This window comes from Colobus angolensis, unplaced genomic scaffold, assembly GCF_000951035.1.
Source record: "Colobus angolensis palliatus isolate OR3802 unplaced genomic scaffold, Cang.pa_1.0 Scaffold231, whole genome shotgun sequence".
Lineage (NCBI taxonomy): Eukaryota > Metazoa > Chordata > Mammalia > Primates > Cercopithecidae > Colobus > Colobus angolensis.
The window spans coordinates 4,449,565-4,472,770 of NW_012115500.1; the positions used below are offsets into that span (position 1 = coordinate 4,449,565).

Sequence of the window (23,206 nt, forward strand, 5' to 3'; positions counted from 1 at the left end):
ACGTGTGCATGTGTCTTTGTAGTAGAATAATTTATAATCCTTTGGGTATATACCCAGTAGTGGGATGGCTGGGTCATATGGTACATCTAGTTCCATCTTTTGGATTCTTAATATTATTTATTGGACAGCCCCAAGTTACTACCCTACAGTTTAGTTGTCTGCACAGTCATATTTTCGTGACTGGATGAAAAACTCTTTGAGGGTGAAGTCCAAGTCAGGGATATGAAGATAAACTAGTAAGAGCTGAGACTGTGTACTCCCTTGTTTCTGTACAGGGCTGCGTGAATAGTTGTCAGGCTTCCAAGGTGATCTCATCATCATATTGTTTTTTCTCCTTTTCTTCCTAACTACAAGCATATGCTGATTATTTCTAATTTCTTTCCTCTAGTCTTTACTGCCCTTTTGTGCTTTCGATGTAATCAAACGTCTGGTGAATGTCCCTAGCTCCACTATCCCATAGCCGTCTCAAAGGCACCATGTCCACAACCGATCTCTTACCTCCTTCTGCTGCCCTGTCCTTCATGCAGCGTGCCCTCTTCATGTATATTGTACCAGATCTTTGGTGTCGTAGCCTACACAGTTCCTGAAGCAGAAACTTGGAGGGCATCCTTCATTCCTTACTTTCCTTGTTATCTACACTGCATGAGTCACCAAATCTCAACTCATCAGCCTCCCAGGTATTTCTTGAGTCCATCACTCCTCTTTCTATGTCAACTACTGCTGCCTAAGTTTGGGTGCGCCTCTGTAATTTCTTTTTAGTGAATCTACTTCACCCTGTCCTTAAATCCTCTCAAGTCCATCCTCTGCCTCTGCTGTCTGATGCTACACTCCATCATGGAAAACCCTCTGGTGGCGTCCTTTCATATACATCGCAGATGAGAAAATTGGTTTTATCTCATGGACCAGCTCTGATCGATTTGGTAATGGCTCTGCAAATGCTGCCGCTGAGTTCAGCATGAGCAATTGGTGGCATCTGACAAGGTACCTTGAAGGGGGTGGGCCGCACATAGCCTAACTAGGATTAAGTCCAAGCTCCTTAGAGTGGCATACTAGGCTTTCTGTGACCCAGATCCCGCCCATGTCTTCATCCGCAGCTCACTTTACCCTGGAGCAGCGGGGAACTATTTTGTCTTCTTGCTTTTGTTCAGTCGAAACCTGCTTGCTCGTACCCTTTACCTAGGAAATGCATTTGTTTTTTGTTTTTTTTTTAGACGGAGTTTTGCTCTTGTTGCCCAGGCTGGAGTGTGACGGAGTGGTCTCGGCTCACTGCAAACTCCGCCTCCCAGGTTCAAACAATTCTCCTGCCTCAGTCTCCCAAGTGCTGGGATTACAGGCGCCCGCCACCACGCCCAGCTAATTTTTGTATTTTTAGTAGAGACGGGGTTTCACTATGTTAGCCAGGCTGGTCATGAACTCCTGACCTCAGGTGATCCACCCACCTCAGCCTCCCAAAGTGCCGGGATTACAGGCGTGAGCCCCTGCGCCCGGCCGGAAATCCATTCTTAACCTACAACCTTAGTGTGTGCTCAGGATACCTGGGGTGGGCCTTGCATAGGGTTAAGTGTTATTTAATTTTTTTTAATTGGCAAATAGAAATTATATATATTATATTTTTTCAATGATATTTTGAAAATATACGTTAGAAAATGGCTAAATTGAGCTAATTAAGTATTTTTCCTGAGGCCTCTTTTTCAGCAGTACATATAACATTGTCTTGAAATCTTCAGTGTCTCTCTGGAAAGACAATATATACTGTTAGAGCAAATATCATGGCTTTATCTTTGGCCTCTGGTACTTATCATACTCCCTTTCATGTAGTATGTATTGTGGATTAATTTGTTTATTGAATTGAAATGAATTAGTAAATAATTTTGATTGTGAATACACTTTGCTTTATTTATTTATATTTACTAATTTTTTTTTTTTTTTGAGACAGAGTCTCCCTTTGTCACCCAGGCTGCAGTGCAGTGGTGCCATCTCGGCTCATTGCAACCTCGGCCTCCTTGGTTCAAGTGATTCTCGTGCCTCAGCCTCCCGAGTAGCTGGGATTACAGGCGTGCACCACCATGCCTGGCTAATTTTTGGTATTTATAGTAGAGAAGTGGTTTCACCCTGTTAGTCAGGCTGATCTCAAACTACCAATCTCAAGTGTTCTGCCTGCCTCGGCCTCCCAAAGTGCTGGGATTACAGGTGTGAGCCACGGCTCAGCCTGCTTTTTTTAAATTTAAATTTGATTGGTGAACTTCAGGGTGAAAGGACAAATTTTAGGAATGTTAGTGCTCTGCAGAAGTTTAGACCGGTGAATCAGGCAGTAAGTAGACATTGGAAATTTTTGAGCAGGGGAGTGGCATGATGAAAGTGGTATTTAAGGAAGCTTGATCTGGAGACAACCTTTTATGTTATAGGCTTAAGCCACTGCTGGCAAGCGTGGGTGAGGGTCGCGGTGGGGTGGAGAAGTGGGAGAGGCAAGGGTTTAAAGCCATGCTGAGGAACAGCTTCCTGTGTCTTTACTTTCATTTCCACATTTGCTCAAGTGGGATGTACTTGCTGGCATGTTTCCGAAAATAAAATAGAGTGCTGAAGTTATTTTTATTTTTTAAAAAAGAACATTCTTGTAAAACACCTAAGTGAGCCATTTTACATAATTATCTGAGACATGTTCATTATTAATTGCTTGGGAAGGGTGATTATGAGTTCAATTTTTAAAAAAATAATTAGCATCTACATAGGCTACAATCTTCCAAAGTCAGTGAAGGTTTTTATTTTGGCATGTTTTAAAATATATGAGGGAAATACTTCAGTTTGGTTTTCCATCAGGTTTTGCTTTATAGTTTAACATCTCCATTGTGATTGTAGTTTCTCCCATTTAACATTTGCATTTCATATTTGACTCATGTGACAGTCTTTCCTGGTTAAAGTTTATTTTTCATTTGTTTTAGTCCATGTAGTTCTACTCCATTTTATTCTTCACATTGGCCAGTGTAAACTTTTAAGTTTACAGTTGCTTTGTTATTTTTTCTTACAGGGTTATGACTCACTATTAAAAAGAGGGACTTTTTCCAAATACTTTGCACTTTTGATTGTGTATTATGGATACCAAGGAAGAGAAGAAGGAACGGAAACAAAGTTATTTTGCTCGGTAAGCATTCATTTTACAAAATTCTTATCAGTACTTTAAAGAAATATTTGAGTGAACTTTGTCCTCAAGTATTACTTTGCATTTTGTGTTTTGTGCTTGTTCATAACAGAGCAGGTAACCAGGAGAAGTAAACTATACTTTGCTTCATCCATTTTATTCATATTAGAGGATTGTAACATTTGGTTCTTCTCTTTCTAGCTTTGACACTCCTCTCAGGCCAGTGTTGCTCAGCAAATCCAGCTGTCATGCTCTGACCTGCAAATTGCTCCGAATCCCATGTTTAGCAACCTACCTTGAATTTTAAATCCTAAGTGCTTCACTCCTACTGCTCTGTAGCTTAATTGGTTGGACTATAACTGAAAATCTCTGACACATTTAAAGCTTATCACCTTGTGGGGAGTCTATTACTAAAAAATACTTTTGTAGGTAGGTGAAATGGGTGAAATTATGTTTTTGAATCAGAGTCTTTTTTTTTTTTTTTTTTTTTGAGACGGAGTCTTGCTCTGTCGCCGGAGCTGGAGTGCAGTGGCCGGATCTCAGCTCACTGCAAGCTCCGCCTCCCGGGTTCACGCCATTCTCCTGCCTCAGCCTCCTGAGTAGCTGGGACTACAGGCGCCCGCCACCTCGCCCGGCTAGTTTTTTGTATTTTTTAGTAGAGACGGGGTTTCACCGTGTTAGCCAGGATGGTCTCGATCTCCTGACCTCGTGATCCACCCGTCTCGGCCTCCCAAAGTGCTGGGATTACAGGCTTGAGCCACCGTGCCCGGCGAATCAGTCATTTTTAAGGCTGAAACTTGTCCAACATAAATGAATTTGTTGATATCTGAATAGAAGTAATTTAGTATATGATTGGTTACCATTTACAGATTTAAATGTCTATGTGGCAGTCACTCACTAATCATAAAAAAAGAATTATATGCTAAACATTTGTAAAACATTTTGATAAGCCAGAATGTTTTCAGACTCAGAGAACATAGGCTTAAAAACATTATGCTTCTCCTAAATTGAAATGCGTGTTAAGAACTGAATTTAGCCTCATTCCATCCCCAGTCCCCAGGCTGTGCTCATTAGAGATGCATTTACTGTTTTCTAAACTGAGCCTTGGAGCCAAAACCAAAGTTTACTGTTGATGTTTTTATATAGTAATTAAGCTAGATTTTAGGTTGATGATGGGAAAAGGAAGGAAACAATGTAAGGACCTACTAGGTACTGAGTGCTTTACTTATTATTTTAATTGTCTTCAAAATAAATCTATGCCATCAGTTAATTTATCTCCATTTTACCAGTGATGCAACTAAGACTCGGAATATATTTTGTCCATTTCATGCAGCATAAGAGTCAGTATTAAACATAAGGCCATCTCCAAAAGGCATGCTCCAGTTAGGAATAGTAAATCATGAATAAGGTTTTGGGGAAGCACAAGTTAAACTACCAATTGTAGTAAAATATTTTCTGCTGTTAGGACTCCAGAGAGTAACCAGATTAGGGAGGGAAGACATCAGGCATCTAATGGATGAAACACCAGAAAGATCTCCAAAGTTTTTATTTTGAGATAATTTTAGATTCACATGTAGTTAGTTGTAAGGAATAATAGATACCCCGATTCTTTATCCGTAGTAAAATATCACAGCTAGGAAATTCACATTGATACAATCCACTAGCCTTATTCAGAGCGTTCATTGTATGTGTGTTTGTATGTATTTAGTTCCATGCAGTTATATCACATATGTAGATTTCTGTGGTCACCATCAGTCAAGATACACAACGGTTGCATTGAAAGGATCCCACATGCTACCTTTTTGTATCCCTACTCACTCCTTCCATCTACCTGCCTCCTCTGACAACCACTATAATTTGTCATTTCAAGAATACTACGCAAATGGAATCATGTAGTATGTAACCTTTGGCATTTAGCTTTTTCTTCCCTTCAGAGTTACTCCCTTGACATCCCTCAAAGCTGTTGCATGTATCGATAGTTTGTTCCTTTTTATTACACAGTAGCATTCTACAGTATATTTTTAGTCATTTTTAGTCATTTACCCATTGAAGGGCATTTAGGTTGTTTCCAGTTTGGGCTATTTATGAACAAAGATGCTAGATGCTACAATCATTTATGTACAAGTTTTTGTATGAGCATGAGTTTTCATTTCCCTGAGATAACTGTCCAAGAGTGCAATTGCTGGGTCAAAGGATAAGTGTATTTTTAGTTTTATAAGAAACTGCAATACTCTTTTCTGGAATGGTTGTAACATTTGACATTCCCATCAGCAAAGTCTGAGTAAACCAGTTTCTCTGCATTGTCATTTGGTGGTGTCAATATTTTTTATTTTAGCTATTCTGATAAGTATGTAGTGATATCTCATTATGGTTTTAATTTGTATTTCCTTAATGGTTAATGAGGTTTAACAGTTTCATGTGCTTATTATTAGCCATATGTATATGTTCTTTAGTGGAATCGCTTATCTTTTGCCCATTTTCTAATTGAATTGTTTAGGTTTTTACTGTTGAATTGTACACATTCTAGTTTTTTGTTGGATATGTGGTTTGCAAATAATTTTCTCCCGGTCTGTAGTTTGTCTTTTCATCCAGTTAACAGAGTTGCAGAACAGAAGTTTTTAATTTTGATGTGATTCGATTTATCAGTTTCTCCTTCTATGAATTGTGCTTTTGGTCTGAATTCTAAGATCTCTTTGCCTAGCTCTGTGTTCTGAAGATTCTCTCCTGTTTTTCTTTTCTGAAAATTTTATAGCATTATGTTTTATATTGAAGTCTGTGATCCATTTTGAATTTATTTTTGGATAAGATATGAGTTTAGGTCAAGATGGTGGTCATCCTTCTCCTCCCCCTCCTCCCCCTCTCCCTTCCTTGCCTCCTCCCTTTCTTCCTGCTCCTCTTCCTGCTCTTCTTCCTCTCTTCTTCCTCCTACCCTTTCCTGCTTCTCCCCCTTCCTTCTTTCTCCCACCTCCTCCTTCCTCCTCCTTCTTACTTTCTTCTTCTTCTTTCTTTTCTTTCTTCTTCACATGCCCTACATAGTGGTTTTAAGAGCTATAGTGCCTTCTCAGTCTGAATCCAAAGTGATTGCAGTAGTAAAGGTCACTGCTGGTTCATGAACAACCTGCTCAATGTTAACCTCTTCTTGTTCCTAAAATGTAGAGTCAGGGGAGCCCCTGAAGCTGCGAATACAAACCAAAACTGTTCTGGAAGAGGAGCACAGTTTTTTCAACTCAGAAATGTAAAATTGTCTTGCTTATCATGACCTCTTCTGAAAAGTCTTCTGAAAAGTATTCTAACAATGAAACAAAAAACATATCCTAAAATGCTGAAATATGATCTTGGAAGCATAGGGACAGTGGCACAAGGACGAAATCAGTGGTGTTCTTAAGACAGTAAGACAACATGATTTGTAACTAGGAAATGAGAGATAGAGGGAGATAGGAGAATGAAGAGAAGAGGGGGTGGGAGCAGGGAGAGACAGACAGACACAGAGAGAGAAACACTGACTGACAAACCAGTAGTTTAGCTCTTACAATGCAGTAGAAGCCAGAAATGGTCAAGCTATGAAAAGCAAAAGGCAAACCAAAGAGAAAAGAACCCCCTTCAGCCTATAATCAGAAAAGAGCCATCCAAAGTTATACATCTTTTCAAATGCCCTCTGACTTAACTGTGGAATTACCAAGTGGAATTAGCAACAGAACTTACTTGAAAGCCAGTTTCTGACAATATAGAGCAGAGTTCTCTGGAGCAGCATACTTAAGAGCGGTCCAAGTAAGATCTCTGGAGAGAAGGATAAAATGTCAGGCCAAGGGTGAGGCCAAATTGATGCAATCTCAGTTTTCTCTAAACTAAATTATACTACCTTACATAAATCTCAACTAGTGTTCCGAGGAAGTCAAAAGGAAGATTTACCCTGATGTTGTGCCTGCTGCCACAATTACATATCTGAAACCCTAAAAACTGTTTTTTAGATTGTTTCCCCCTTCCACATTGCCTTTTTCCTCCTGAGTAGTTAAATAGCCAATGTTGTCTTTGTGTGCTATCTTATCATGTGGTTTCATAATCCTTGCATGACTGTGTTTGGTAAATAGTCCTTTGTCAAACCTGTTTTGTTGACGTTTTGCTCTTTAAGTTTAACATCAAAGTAAAGTTTAAAATACCCTATTTTAATAATTTTTGATCGAAAGTAGTGATTTTTTTTTTTTTTTTTTGAGACAGAGTCTCGCTCTGTCGCCCGGACTGGAGTGCAGTGCCCGGATCTCAGCTCACTGCAAGCTCCGCCTCCCGGGTTTACGCCATTCTCCTGCCTCAGCCTCCCAAGTAGCTGGGACTACAGGCGCCCGCCACCTCGCCAGGCTAGTTTTTTGTATTTTTTAGTAGAGACGGGGTTTCACCGTGTTAGCCAGGATGGTCTCGATCTCCTGACCTCGTGATCCGCCCCTCTCAGCCTCCCAAAGTGCTGGGATTACAGGCGTGAGCCACCGCGCCTGGCCGAAATTCGTGATTTGAGGGTCACCCAGTCTTTCCTTTTTTATAATTTATCTTGAAATATGCCTGTGTAACTCTTAAGAAGAGGAGTGGATTTAATACTACTATTAGATAGAGTAATTCTGGATAAGACCTGATGAAGTTTTTGGATTTTCTGATCCTGGTCCACCTGGTTTTCAGGTGCTTCAGGATAGTTTTATACCAGTTGTTAAATCTAGATTGAATGATTTGTGAAACTTTTTCACAAATGGTTTTGCAAATAATTTATATATGTAAAATTAGCATATGTCTATATTAATTTCTTGATCCCTGACAGATCTGAAAACCAAATGAAAAACTAAATTACTAAAGCAAATTATGCGTTCTGTGTACTATTTGTACTGTCTACAGTTTATACTGTCCTCTGGGGTGACTGTCATGTGTCATTTGTTACACACTTGCTGACTCTTCCTTCCCCTTGTAGTTAGAATGCAAAATGTCCTTTAGTATTGCCACACAGGGCTCTCTTCTTACACACTTGCTTGACATTATTTGGCTTTTGTGATTTCCGAGTAGGTCCTTGTATGCTATTGGTTGAAGGTTCTTTGAAAGCATTTTTTCAGGATCAAGGGTTAATTGAAGATATCCGAAATACATCTGTAGTTGAACCAAATGGTGTTTTGTGAGAGGTTTACTTTTCCCCTCTGATAAGGTGTGAGAGAGCCTGGGAGTAAACAGTGAGTAATACAAACACAGACACAGACCAGGTGTTCATGTAGGTCACCTCCCCTATTCCCTGGTTGTCATGAAAAGCAGAACTGCTGCTCCCACCTCCGCTTTCCTCTTAACCCAGCCTTTCAGAGCAGCAGTAGGAGCCAGCACCACCTCTGTCATCATTCTCAGTGACAATGGATGCAAAGTGTAGAACATTTCTTAGGTCCCATCTCCAGCCTCTGCCCTGGCAATTCTTCACCCTTGAACCTCTGACCCAGAAGCAGAACACCTAGTGTTTGCAATTCACTCCAGTGTATAACCTCTGGCAAGTTTTCTAAGCTTCCTTTACCTTACATTTCTTCAGTTGTTAAATGTGGCTAAAAATAACCAACTAACAAGATGGTTTTGAAGAAGGAGACATCCCAACCAGCCAGAACTGTAGAGAAGCTTAAATGGAACCCAGCAAGGAGGGCCAGAGCTGAACAGCTGGTCCCCTTATTCTCTTTTCCATGGCAGAGGAGATTTGAACCCACTGTATAGCTTTCTCTATTGTGTGCATAGTACACTTTGTAGCTTTTGCGTTCAAGTAAGGAATGAAACCAAGATGGCTGTGAAAATTGAGGGTAATATATGAACTGTACCTGGCACAGTGAGTACTCACACATTCCTTTAATAACAAATCATTCCTGGTCACCTAATTTTCATCTTGACATCCCACTTTCAGCCCATGAGCTGCTCCTATTGTTCACATCAGGGAAGAAGGAAAAATTGTGACAATCCAAATTGGAATCATATCATTTCCCAAAGATAATTTGCTATAAGCACAATTGGTTAGGCTCTGGGATATAATGAAGTAGAGTTATATAGTCAAAGGGCCTTGAGAAATCTAACAGCCTTTTACTTAACAGTTGGACCCTAAGCCCATGAAGGTGAAAGGTCCCTGATAGGCTGGCTTTATCCCAGGGTACTTTTAGGTATATTAATTGGTAATCAGAGCCTCACCACTTGGGTGGCTTGACAAACCGTCATGTCTCAGGTTGGCGTGCCAGTGATAGTGACCCCCTCGGTCCTCAGAGTGGCCAGGCAGGGATTGCATTTGTCAGAGACCTGGGCTGGTCATCTTTAGCTATGATCAGCATCTTACCCCAGGGATGAGTGGAAGTATTATCATCTTTGTGCATGCCTTGGTATGAAAAACGCTTTTGTAAAAACTGATCCAGATTATCTTCACACCAAATATCTGATTTAAAAAATTCATCTCTAAATATAATTTGACTGCTATGGGAATTTATATTCAAAGAGGTTGAATAACTTCACTGAGATAAAAGTAGGCATGTCAGGATTTGAACTCAGGTCTTCCCTTCTCCACCCAGAGCTTATGCTCTGCAGTGCTGCCGTGTGCCACTTTACTGGCAAAATGGGGCTTGTAGAACACAGGTCACTTGACCTGCTGCTACTCACAGCGTGGGTTGCATAGATTTCTGTGGGTTATCCTGACAGCTGAACATTAATTTACACCAGTGTAAATTAATTAGGAGAAATGCATCATGGGTTCTAAAGATCTAACTTATAAGTGACCTTTTCCAAAATAATTTGTTTATAACTTGACAACATCCCATAATCCATGTCTTATCAATTTATTCATCCATAATATGGTTAATGTCAGAGTATCAACCTACCAAGCCAATAGGAAACATGCAGTCTGTAATACTTCACCTGTGTAAGTCAGGGTGTTGCATTACAGTGATCCACTTTACTCCCTAAGATTGCATCTTGTCTGAAAAGAGTAGATGCCCATGATAGAAATGAATGCAGAAATAGTTCTGTGCAAAAAGCCTTCCTTTGCCCTCTTGGTCAAATACAGAGTCTGACGTCCAGTGGAAGGCATCACGTGGATGGATCTGGGTGGTTGATCTGCAACACTGGTGGAACACAAAGGGGTACGCTCCTTGTCTCCAGCCCCACAGAGGCAGCCTTTGAACCCTAGGAAGCAGCCATTTCTTTGTGGTTTGCCAATGCCAAGAATGATTATACCACGTGGGTGGAGTAGTGTGATGCGAACTCTTGCCCTTTCTTTAGTTAACTGTAGATTGTTTTTTCCTGCTGGCCAAGGACTGTTAGAGATTTATCATCTTAAATCATCTTTAGTATGCCTGACATTTGAGGAGAAATTTATTACCCATTGTTGGATTCAGATACTCAGTCATAGCACAGTTTTAATTGTGTTGATACATAAAAAGCAAATAGAACAGTTTTAAGTACTTGCTAAATGTTAGCTTTATACTTTCTTAATATTTGGTCATTTTATTCTATCAGTTTCACTATGCATACTGATTGTAATACAAGTTATTAATAATAGCAGTTGTTGGTACTTTATGAAGTAATTTCACAAGCATTCTGTTTATCCTTAAAATGATCCTACAAATAAATATAAATGCAGGTAATGAATCTGTTGTTCAGGAGGTGAAATAACTTACCCCAAATCACTTAGCCTTTAAATGGAGGTCCTGAGCCCCAAATCCCTATCTGCTGTGTCTGTATCTCTGAGTGTTATTCTTCATGTTACCTCAGTTTACATTGCACTAAGTATTAGTGTCTACTTTGTCCGAAAGGGGGATTAGAACATGCTGTTAGGGCCAAGCATGGTGGCCCATGCCTGTAATCCCAGCACTTTGGGAGACTGAGGCAAGCAGATCACTTGAGGTCAGGAGTTTGAGACCAGCCTCGCCAACATAGTGAAACCCCATCTCTACTAAAACTCCAGAAATAGCTGGGCTTGGTGGCACAGGCCTCTAATCCCAGCTACATGAGAGAAACTGAGGCAAGAGAATCCCTTAAACCCAGGAGGCGGAGGTTGCAGTGACCCGAGATTGCTCCACTGCCCTCCAACCTGGGTAACAGAGCAAGACTCCATCTCGAAAAAAAACCATGCTGTTAGCATCATAATGTGATAAAAAGAAAAAAAAAATGTATATGGGCGTGGAAGGAGAATGTTACAGTTGACTTTACCAGAAACATTATTGGATTTCAATTTCAAAGCACCATCCATCTGAGATGAAGCGATCCACTGCACTGCTCAAGGACACTCTCTTGCATGATTTCTGTAGCTCTTATTTGTTTATTGGGTTTACAGTCAATCTCCCCGCAAATGGACATCTGGAAGGTGGAGACTCTCTGATCATTCATTGTTCTTTCAAGAATATTCTTTCATTCTTCATGATCATTAATTCAATCGTTCATTATTCTTTCACTATTCAATAGTGGTTGGCATACAGCAAGTGTTAAATACTTGTTGATCAACTGACAGAATATTCAAAACAGTTTCTTTAATGTAGGATATAAATGGTTTGTGAATTGTAATTTTTATCACAACAAATTTTTCAGTATTCAGCAATTTTATTAATCTTAAAAATATTGAGAATATTTCAAAACCATTTCCTATGAAAAAGCTGCTAGTACCTTATTTAACAGTATTACAAATTACTAACTAAACTGTTGCATGAGCTGTAATGTTAAGGCTTATGTTTTCTATTTTTTCAACTGAGTTCAGACCAGGCAACTCTTAAGTGAATATTTACGAATTGCTTGACATTCATTACTGGGAAAAATATCCATGGTCAAGTTTTATCTGCTAATGTTTTCAGGAAATCATTAACTTTTTTCTAAAGATTAAAAAAAAAAGCTTATAAACATTCAGCCATTAATAGTTAGACTCATGCTTTTTGCTTCGTTTTTGAGGAACAGGCTAAGTTACTTAATTATGTGTAAAATACTACAAGCTGTGGGTTATAACCCATGAGGGTCTCGTGAAATCAGTTTAGTGGATACAAAACAGCATTTTTTTTTTTTAAATGGAACAGAACAGAATAGATTAGACTGGACTAAGGTGGACTGAAATAGAAAATATCAGAATGTGTTGTATGTAGTAAGAATAAATATTAGTTCATGAAAACTGTATTTTAAATGTTTATAAGTATGTACATATTGAATCACAGTTTAAATTTTTTTTTATTATGGGCCAGCATTAAAAAAATGACCCCTTGATTTAGATGATTCTTTGATTGTTAGCATATTGGGAGTGAGGGGTTTTTTATCATTGAAAAATGAATTTATTTGAAAATTATTCATCTAACACACACTGGCTGATTGGCAGCTGCCCATAAAGTACCCATTCAGTAAGTGTACTTTCCCATGGTACAGTTTAATGGGTTCCTATAAACCGATTTCAATGAATAAGCACAAGCATGTTTCTGTTTAACCTGAAATCCCAGACTGATTGGTCATTCCAAATCCTGATTCAAGAACAGTAAAGTCATCTCACAAAACCCCTAGATGGAACTATTGTGGTGAAACTTGGGAGACTTTTGCTTTTGGACCTCCTGCAGGTTTCTTCTCTGTAGAACTACTTACTAGTGTGGGGCTTTGGGTCTAGTTTTCCTCAAAATGGAAATAATAGTACCTTATAAGGTTATTGAGAGGATTGAATGAATTAAAATATATGAAGTCTTTAGAATAATACTTTAAAGAATAAGCACTAAACAATTTTCATGTAAAAGCTTGCTACCTAAATGGCGAATACAGGAATAAATGAGAAAAAATATGAATATATAGATACAACTGTTGGGTAAATTTCAGGGAGTTTATAAATCCCCTAAAACTTGTCAGTAAACCTGCTCTAGTCATATCTTTCAGTGAAAGGTCCAATACTCCAGGCTCCAAGACAGATTCCAGGGAAAGAAAAGTGATTTAAACTGTCTCCTCTCCTCCCCCTCTTTTTTTTTTTTTTTCCTGAGATGGAGTCTCACTCTGCCGCCCAGGCTGGGGTGCAGTGACGCGATCTCGGCTCACTGCAAGCTCCGCATCCCAGGTTCACGCAGTTCTCCTGCCTCAGCCTCCCCAGTAGCTGGAACTACAGGCGCCCGCCACCATGCCGGGCTAATTTTTTTTGTTGTTGTATTTTTTAGTAGAGACGGGGTTTCACCGTGTTAGCTAGGATGATCTCAATCTTCTGACCTCGTGATCTGCCTGCCTTGGCCTCCCAAAGTGCTGGGATTACAGGCGTGAGCCACCACCCCCGGCCTCTCCTCCTCTTTTTATTGGTGTTGCTGACAGCTGAGGAAGACTTCAGCTCAACTGACTCCTGGATTTGGACTTAAACTTGGTACTGTTGGCTTGAAACAACTTTTGTCATATTGCTGTGGACTGAATGTTTTAACCACCCGCCAAAATTCCTATGTTGAAACTCTAAATCCCCAATGTGATCGTATTTGGAGGTGGCTTTTTGGAGCTAATTAAGTCATGAGGCTGGAGCCTTCATGATAGGATTAGTGCCCTTATTAGAAGAAATACAAGAAAGATGCGCACTCTCTCACTACCATGGAAAGACACAGCAAGAAGGTGCCATCTGTAAACCTGGAAGTTGGTCCATCCAGGAACCAGATCACTCCAGCATCTAGATCTGGGATTTCCTAGCCTCTGAAACTGCAAGAAATAAATGTTCGTTATTTGAGCCACCCAGTCTATATTTTTATTATGAGCAGTGCAAACTGAGTAAGACACACATGTATTTGAAACCTTTCATGGTTGCTGGTACAGCGACTCTTCAGCAAGAGAAAATTGAATTCAAAACCAGAAAATGCTTTGTGTGCTCCCAGCTCTGAAGCTTCATAGTTTATACTTGCAATTAAGCTGTTGGTGATTTTTGTAGAAATTTTCCTTTCTTTTCCCCTAAAATTCACATCTGAAAATTCCAAACAATCTTCACCCCCTCTGCCCTCATACGTCAAGTGCTAATTGCATATCCTCCTACGCATCTTGCTGGATTAGTATTCCTGGGCAAAGCTCAGATATGTCACTTATGTGTTCCCTCTTCTTTCTGGCATTTGAGGTTCTGCACAATATGCTCCTTCCTCTCCTCCTGTCTTTATCTCATTTTGTTTTTCTGTGTATTTCTTATTATACCTTGCCCCCTCAGAACTATGCCTTCTGTATACAAAGAACTACTCTTCTCTATACTCTCCTTAAATATAGCAATGTACATATCACTCTGTCACACCCATCTTTACTTGTGACACTGTCTTCTTGAGGCCGTTCCTATTTTATTTCTCTCCCCCCACCCAACACACACAACTACATGATCCCTCTCTTGCCACTGGACTGTGAGGGTGTTGGGGGACTTTCTTATGCCTTCGTTTGGGGCCCTTAACACAGTTTGTCTTGAGATACACCCAGTAACACTCTCATCTCTGCCTTATTTGTCTGTTGTCATTTATTGTCAGGTCTTTTTTATGTTTATCTTTCTCACAGGGTCTAGCCCCATACCCAGCACCTACCAGTCATTCACTATGACTAAATAGCTAACATTTGCTGAATTTACCGTGTACCAGAGACTGGTGTTCTCATGTAATCTCATAATTACCTTATGGAGTAGGTACTGTTACCATCCTGATGGCAGATAAAGATGTTAAGCCTTTAGATGTTATGTAACTTGCCCAAGGTTACATAACTATGTAGTGGTAGATCCACGTCTCAGCCCAGGTATGCCTGACCTCACAGCCCACACCCTTAAATCATTATGGCTGTATTTGTCAGTAAGCTATGTTGAATTGAATTTTCTGGAACCTATTAGTTCTCAATCTAATTGGGAATCACTGGCCTAAATGACAAAATGGTTAGAAATATATTTAATAACTAAACAGATATTTTCTGATTGTCAGTACAAAGGTATTAGGAACTTTGGAACAAACTAGAGAAGCTCTACTCTACCAGGGAAACAGGAATTCCCTACATACCAGCAAAAAATGTCAGCAATCTCCTGACCTTACGTTTTTGGAGTGTGGCAAGCATGTCTCTGTTATTGCCTCTCTAGATTCAGAGTTGTTGGAGGCCCCAATAAGCAAAATTCTCCCAGCTTGGTCATTTCTATTGTAAAAGTGAAGACCTGATTCTTGAGCCAGCAGGCACTTGTTCACACATATTTACTTCCGTTTTTCTTTATCATTTCAAATAAAGTTTGTGCAAACAAAATGGTTAGGGCTTCAGGTTTTTTCCGCACTCATTTTTGTGGTATATTATACCAGTGAACATTCAACAGCCTTGCCTACTTGTTTTAATGTTTTACTTCTCACACATAAATGAAAATGGTAATGAATGAAAAGGAGAGTGGCCAAGGTTTCCAAGACGTAGCAAGATACAGGTTGGTTCATGGTTTGCAAATGTGATTTACCACCAAGTAAACTCAAGTCAGATGTGTCAGCAACATGGAGCATGTAGAGTGTTCTAGGCCCAAGAAGAGAAGATGAGTTAGTTGGATTGGGGACCTCCTGGGTCTCTTCCCAAAGAAAGACAGGATCTAGTATCTAAAAATATGGTGGAGACCAAGAAAAGAGTCTTTTCTCAATAATTCTGCTGTTAGAACCATGCAACTGATTTTATTTGGAGAGTCAAAAATGACTTTTAGGTGGGGACATCATGGTCTGAAATGATAAATGTAGCTTGATGGTCGTGAGACAAGAATTGTTCAGGTGTGGAGAACAGAGAGTATGAAGTAAATTTAAATATAGAAGAACCAGAGAACAAGACTATTAATTACAACAACAAAAATGTTATATGGTATTTATTAGTGTACTTACGGAATACTTGACAGACTAGATGGCCAAACTTTGACCATTTAAACGTAGGAAGCAGTTAAATTAGAGGCTATTTATTCATGTTTTAGATATTCTTTACTGCATTTTAAAACTCAGTGATTTTTCTAAATCATTCTACGTCTTTTTATTTATTTATTTATTTATTTATTTTGAGACGGAGTCTCGCTATCACCCAGGCTGGAGTGCAGTGGCCGGATCTCAGCTCACCGCAAGCTCCGCCTCCCAGGTTCACGCCATTCTCCTGCCTCAGCCTCCCGAGTAGCTGGGACTACAGGCGCTCGCCACGTCGCCCGGCTAGTTTTTTGTATTTTTTAGTAGAGACGGGGTTTCACCATGTTAGCCAGGATGGTCTCGATCTCCTGACCTCGTGATCCGCCCGTCTCGGCCTCCCAAAGTGCTGGGATTACAGGCTTGAGCCACCACGCCCGGCCTACGTCTTTTTAAAATACAATTTGCACATATATTTTCTGAACAAATATGTTCTACAAAGAAGAATAGAATCAAAATTGATTGGCCCAGTGCGATGGCTCATGCCTGTATTCCCAGCACTTTGGGAGGCTGAAGCAGGTGGATCACCTGGGGTCAGGAGTTCAAGACCAACCTGGCCAACGTGGTAAAACCCTGTCTCTAATAAAAATACAAAAAATTAGCTGGGCGAGGTGCTGGACGCCTGTAATCCCAGCTACTCAGGAGGCAGAAGCAGAAGAATCACTTGAACCCAGGAGGCGGACATTGCAGGGAGTTGAGATTGAGCCATTGTACTCTAGCCTGGGTGACAAGAGCGAACTCCATCTCAAAAAGAATTATATTTGATCAGCCAGACACAGTGGCTCACACCTGTAATCTCAGCTTTTTGAGAGGCCTAGGTGGGAGGAGTGCTGGAGACCAGGAGTTTGAGACCAGCCTAGGCAACATAGTGAGACCCTGTTTCTACAAAAAAAAAAAAAAAAAAAAAAAAAAGCCGGACATGACAGCACATGCCTGTAACCCTAGCTACTCAGGAGGGGAGGTGAAAAGATACCTTGGGTATTGGAGGTTACAGTGAGCTATTACCATGTCATTCAGCCTGAGCAACAAAGCAAGATTCTGTCTCAAGAAAAACCCAACAATTTTTTATAAAACCAAACCACACATAAAATTGATTGATCTTACTTTTGAATAAGTGGAGTGACTTAAATCAAATCACTGTCATGGATAATTTGAGTGAAGTTATTAATCATTCCATTAATTTTTCCTGTGTATGTGAGAATATATTACTGTTGATTATGGCACCTGTGGTGCATGTACTTCACGATTTAGAGCTAGAAGAGCTTTTGTTACAGAAGTTGCTTAATACATAATATAAAGCAGATGAATTTTGATATTTCAGATTAATTTTGTTAGCACAGCAGAAAGCTGAACGGTAATTTGGTTATTTTATTTTCAGAAGATAATTGCAGCAGATGCTGGTAAGGTCACTGGGGACTGAGCAATTTCCATTTCAGTGGCTCCATCATCTTTTTTTTCTTTTAAGGGGGTTGGACAGGGAGGTAGTTCCTTCTACTATGCCAAGTCAACTGCTGTCACTAGACAATGAGAGAAATTTAATTTTTTTAAACCACAACTCTAAGTTTATATAATCTGGATATTTTTATTTTAGAAGGGTAGATATATTTTAAATGTAAAAACATGTATATACACACACATACATACATATGCAAACATATTTTTCTTTGAAAAGAGTATGGATTTTTAAAATATAAAAATTAGTTGTAAGCCCACATATATTCATATTTAAGCACACTTCATAAGAAATGGCATTATTTTGGCTGGGCTCGGTGGCTCACACCTGTAATCTCAGCACTTTGGGAGGCCAAGGTGGGCAGATTGCCTGAGCTCAGGAGTTCGAGACCAGCCTGGACAACACAGTGAAACACTGTCTCTACTAAAATAAAAAAAAAAAAAGTAGCCAGGTGTGGTGGCGTGCATCTGTAGTCCTGGCTACTTGGGAGGCTGAGACAGGAGAATTGCTTGAACTTGAGAGGAGGAGGTTGCAGTGAGCCAAGATCCCACCACTGCACTCCAGCCTGGAAGACAGAGCAAGACTCCGTCTCTAAAAAACAAACAAAAAAAAGAAATGTCATTATTTTAATGAATCATTGAAAATGTAAAATTATAAAATTAATTGGGTTACAAATCCAACATGTGTAATCTTTACCTCCTTCTTCCTGTTTGTTTTTAATGCATAGGAAAACCTTTCTGAGATTTTGAATAAAGACCATTTTGGTTTTTATATTAGCTGATGCAACTAGATATTTAAGATTTCTCCCAGTTCTTTCATGTAATTAAATGTAAGAATTTATGTAATATTCTTTATGTTATGAGGAGAAACATATGCATTGCTCGCATCTCAAAGAGACCTTATGTGCCTGTGCCTATTAAGCCCAGACGGTAGATTAGTGAACAAAACAAATATGGTCCTTGCCGTTACAGGGAATACTTTTCACAAATACATTGTCTTAGTTCATTTTGTGTTGCTTTAACAGAATGTCACAGACTGGGTAATTTATAATGCGCAGAAATTTATTTGGCTCACAGTTCTGGAGTCTGAGAAGTCCAAGAACATGGTGCCAGCATTTGACAAGGGCCTGCATGCTGTATCACCCCATGGTGGAAGGTGGGAGGGCAAGAAAGGGTGAGAGTGGGCCGGGCACGGTGGCTTATGCCTGTAATCCCAGCACTTTGGGAGTCTGAGGTGGGCGGATCATCTGAGGTCGAGAGTTCAAGACCAGCCTGACCAACATGGAGAAACCTGTCTCTACTAAAAATACAAAATTAGCTGGACGTAGTGGTGCACACCTGTAATCTGGAGGCTGAGGCAGGAGAATTGCTTGAACCCTGGAGGCAGAGGTTGCGATGAGCTGAGACCTGCGCCATTGCACTCCAGCCTGGGCAACAAGAGCGAAACTCAATCACCAAAAAAACAAAACAAAACAAAGCAGAACAAAAACAAACATTGGTGAGAGTGAGCAAGCAAGAAAGCAAGAGAGGGCCAAACTCTCTTTTTTTGTTTTTGTTTTTTTTTTTTGAGACAGTGTCTCGCTCTGTCGCCCAGGCTGGAGTGCAGTGGTGCGATCTCAGCTCACTGCAAGCTCCTTCTCCTAGGTTCACACCATTCTCCTGCCTCACCCTCCCGAGTAGCTGGGACTACAGGCCAAACTCACTTTTATAAAAATGCACTCTGCTGATAACCAGCACACTCCCACAATAATAACATTTATCCATTAATGAGGATGGAACCCACCTGGCCTAATCGCTTCTTAACAGTGCCACCTCTTAATTCTGTCACAGTGGCAATTACATTTCAACATGAGTTTTGTAGGGAATATTCAAACCATAGCAGACAATAAAGAAGAACATAAAATCCATATGTCATTATAAATGGCTATATTTGCTATGAGGGAAAACCACAAGACATCATAAAAGAGAAGTGCAAGAGTAGTATCCACTTTAGACACAACTTATGTTCAAGGACCTTTGGAGAAAAGGTCCTTTAATACTTTAAAGGTCATTTAATACTCATGTGTTAATGACTTTTAATGATCTTGGGTACAAGCAGGAGTTCACCAGATAATCTGTGTGTTTAGGAGAAGGGATAGGGAAAGAGGGAAGGAAGGGAATATTCTAGGTAGGGAGAACCCTTAGATGAAAAGTCCTTAAAGTGACAAAAAGCTTGGCAGCTTCCTGGATCTGCAAGACGGCCAGTGTTCCTTGAACACAGTGCTTTTTTAGGAGAAATGCACAGGCAATGTGAAGAGGTAGGCTGAGGCAGGTCATGCAGGGCCTTTTTGGCCATGTTTAGGAATTTGGATTGATGGATGCTAGATGGATGGAGCTAGATGGATGGAGGTGCCATTAACTGGAATGAGAAAACTGGAAAAACAAGTATTTTGAGAGAGTATCTCAAGAATTTAATATGTTAAGTTTGAGATGCTTACAAGACAACCACTAAATACACAATTGGGTATGTGTAAATCTGGAGTGAAAACAGGATCTGGACTGAGATGGAAATTTCAGAATTGTTGGCCTCAGCCATGGGAAAGGATGAGATCATATAGGGAGGGCATATACAGTGAAAAAAGAACAGAACTAAGGAATGGGAACAGAATTGGGAAATTCCAACATTTGGTGGTCTAGTACAGAAAGAGAAGTAGGATGAAATGCAGAAGAGATAGAATCACTGCAGCTGAGAGAAGAGAGAATTTCAAGGAGTGAATGATCAGCAGGTTTGCAAGTAGCTGAGAGGTAAATTAAGATGAGGACTGCAAAGTATCCATGAAGATCGACACTTGGAGGTCACTGATAATTGATTAGATAAAAACAGTTTCAGCACAGTGGTGGGAGAAGCCAGTTTGATGTGAATAGGAGGTAAGGGAGTGGAGACCAAGCTTCTAGGCAATTCTTTTGGGAATTTGGCTGGGAAGGGAAGCCAAATATTCAGGCCTTGGCAAGAGGAAGATGTGGGAGTCAAGAAATGTTGAGTTTTTGAAGATGGAAGAGGAAGATGAGGTATTAGAACATGCTTGTTGGCTAATGAGGATGGTCCATTAGAAAGGGATCCCTCAGGGATGTCTGCTTGAAGGCTGACGGTTACATAATGCTATGAGGATATTAGCAAAGCAGTGAGGCAGGCGAGGAGCCATACTGGGATACATGCACCTAGACTGGCTGTCTAGGGCCTGTAATATGTTTTAGTTTTACTTGTGTGGATTGGTGGCACTGTGCGCTCTCTTTTTTGATTGCACACTCATGCTGTGCCAGGAGATTTACAAATATGACCTCACTATGGTATTAGTTTTCTCATTTTTATAGGTAAGGAAACAGGCTTGGAGTGGTTTAATAACTCCCCAAGTTCCATAGCTAGCAAATAATGGAGCCAGGGTCTCTTCCTACTTGTATCTAATTCCAAAGCCTTTATTCTTAACTACCTCCAAAGTCCCCTTTAAATAGAATGTAAAAATAATTAGAACATTCTCTTCCATAAGAGAATTTTTCATTGTAATATCTTAGATGAAAACATGAATTTAGAAATTTTAGAATTTATATTTAAATTTTTAATCTCTAAAAATAAAATTTAAAAGTGTAGACATTTTTCCATAAAAAATTTTTATAACCATTGGTAGCAAATTATTATAGTATGTCCTCTTTATAATCCATGTCCAAAAGTATTCGAGCTCCTGTTTCAATTTTTTTTAGTAGAACTTTTACATATTATTTTAAGGAACAGATGTACAATGCTAGGAGTTAGAGCACCTTGGTGGTATTAAGTTTTAACTTATTAACAGGAATTTTTAAAATACACTATGTGACTGAATTTTAATATATTAGTGTATTAGTGTAGTCATGCTGTTACAAGTGAGGACCAGCCGGGCGCGGTGGCTCAAGCCTGTAATCTTAGCACTTTGAGAGGCCGAGACGGGCGGATCACGAGGTCAGGAGATCGAGACCATCCTGGCTAACACGGTGAAAGGTGAAACCCCGTCTCTACTAAAAAATAAAAAAAAAACCAACCGGGCGAGGTGGCGGGCGCCTGTAGTCCCAGCTACTCGGGAGACTGAGGATGGCGTAAACCCGGGAGGCAGAGCTTGCAGTGAGCCAAGATCGCGCCACTGCACTCCAGCCTGGGCGACAGAGCCAGACTCCGTCTCAAGAAAAAAAAAAAAAGTGAGGATCAATCATGTCTGTTTTAAATGAAGGGTGCTAATCTTAAGGCTGTAAGCAGTGATGTCTGTGTAGGAACTTGATATGCAGTGGTTTGTTGAGAATAGTTGGGTGTGCTGCAGCATCCTCCCCTACAAAGGAAGCCACTAGCAAAGACGTTCCTGTGTTTTTTCAAGTAAACAACCTGTGGTGAAGTGGTTATGTCTGGGTAGATCTGATAACAACTAGTAAATTTCTTTTCCTGCATTCACAATTCTAATTTAGTGCACTGTTTCACAGTGGCTTCAGCTTATAGTCATATCATATGAGGAACTTCCATCCCCCTGTAAGAGTACAGAAGTACCAGGTAATATAGTAATAATGCCCTGGGATCCTAGAAGTAATTGAGAGATTAGAAAGAAAACACAGCATTTTCTTTTCTAAGTGTCAGGTTCATGTTAACTTGCTATTTTTCTTCTTCCACTTACCTCCTTAAAAAACAGGCACCATGCCTAATTTCAGAATTATAAATCTTTTAGTCGAAGTACAGAGGTCATGCTAGATTTGGAATCTCCGCTGCCTTTGACAAATAGAACGTTTTCAGCCTAGACTTGAACTTTTCAAACTATAACAATGTCTCAAGGACCGTCAAGGCTGCTCATTTCTTGTCTGAAAAACTCTTGTTAGTGGGAAGTTGTTTTTAAATCTTTAGTTAAATTTTATTTTCTTTCAGCTTACTCTATTTATTCCTTGTTACTTCAAATCCATAGAGAATAAACCCAATCCATCTTTCATATATTATCATTGCATGTGTTTAAAGACGACATCATGTTCTCCCTGAACCTCTTCCAGGATGAGTATCATAAGTTTCTAAATCTCTCCACCTAGGATGGAGTTTTCAGATTCTTTGCCATATTGATATGACCCGATTAATGCAAATATAAGAATATTAGGCCAGGCAAGGTGGCTTACACCTGTAATCCCAGCACTTTGGAAGGCTGAGGTGGAAGGATTGCTTGAGGCCAGAAGTTCAAGATGAGCCTGGGCAACAAGTGAGACCTTGTGTCTACAAAAAAATTTTTTTATTACCAGGCCTGGTGGTGAGCGCCTGTAGTCCCAGTTACTGGCAGTGGCCTAGGGGTTGGGGCACTGAGGTGGGAGGATTGCTTGAGCCCGAGATGTCAAGGCTGCAGTGAGCTTTAATCATGCCACTGCACTCCAGCTTGGGTGACAAAGTAAGACCCTGTGTCTATATGTATATTTTATATGTGTGTGTGTGTGTGTGTGTGTAGTTATCCTTTACTTTTATTAATAAAGCATCACATTTCATTATTATGTTGACAGCAATTATGCTCATAGTGAGGGGGGAGAAGTGTTTTTTCATCTGAATTGGAATTTTGTCTTGTTTGTTTTCTATTATTCTATTTTCCAGGAATTTTGAAGCCTGATTTTTAACATTGAACATATTTTCTCCCTAGACTGCGTAAGATAATGCAACTTGAATAGCGTGTATTATGTTCTTATCCAAGAAGTTGATTAAAAGGCTAAATTGGGAAGCTTTATG

At 39.9% G+C, this 23,206-nt stretch overlaps 1 protein-coding gene and 1 long non-coding RNA gene across 6 annotated transcripts in view; one reads left to right on the forward strand and one right to left on the reverse strand.

Annotated features, from left to right (window-relative positions):
• Nucleotides 1-6,885, reverse strand: part of LOC105513568 — a 22,110-nt gene extending 15,225 nt beyond the window's left edge. Inside the window, exon 1 of the long non-coding RNA XR_001002048.1 lies at nucleotides 6,839-6,885. This is a non-coding gene — a long non-coding RNA (uncharacterized LOC105513568). The remainder of the gene's footprint in view (nucleotides 1-6,838) is intronic.
• NCOA7 (nuclear receptor coactivator 7) overlaps nucleotides 1-23,206 on the forward strand; it is a 163,031-nt gene that overhangs the window by 32,079 nt on the left and 107,746 nt on the right. For all 5 annotated transcript variants that reach the window (XM_011944476.1, XM_011944478.1, XM_011944479.1 and 2 more), the window contains one exon: nucleotides 3,026-3,139. In XM_011944476.1, the coding sequence (XP_011799866.1) occupies nucleotides 3,090-3,139 (50 nt within the window). In that variant the 5' untranslated portion in view covers nucleotides 3,026-3,089. The remainder of the gene's footprint in view (nucleotides 1-3,025; nucleotides 3,140-23,206) is intronic.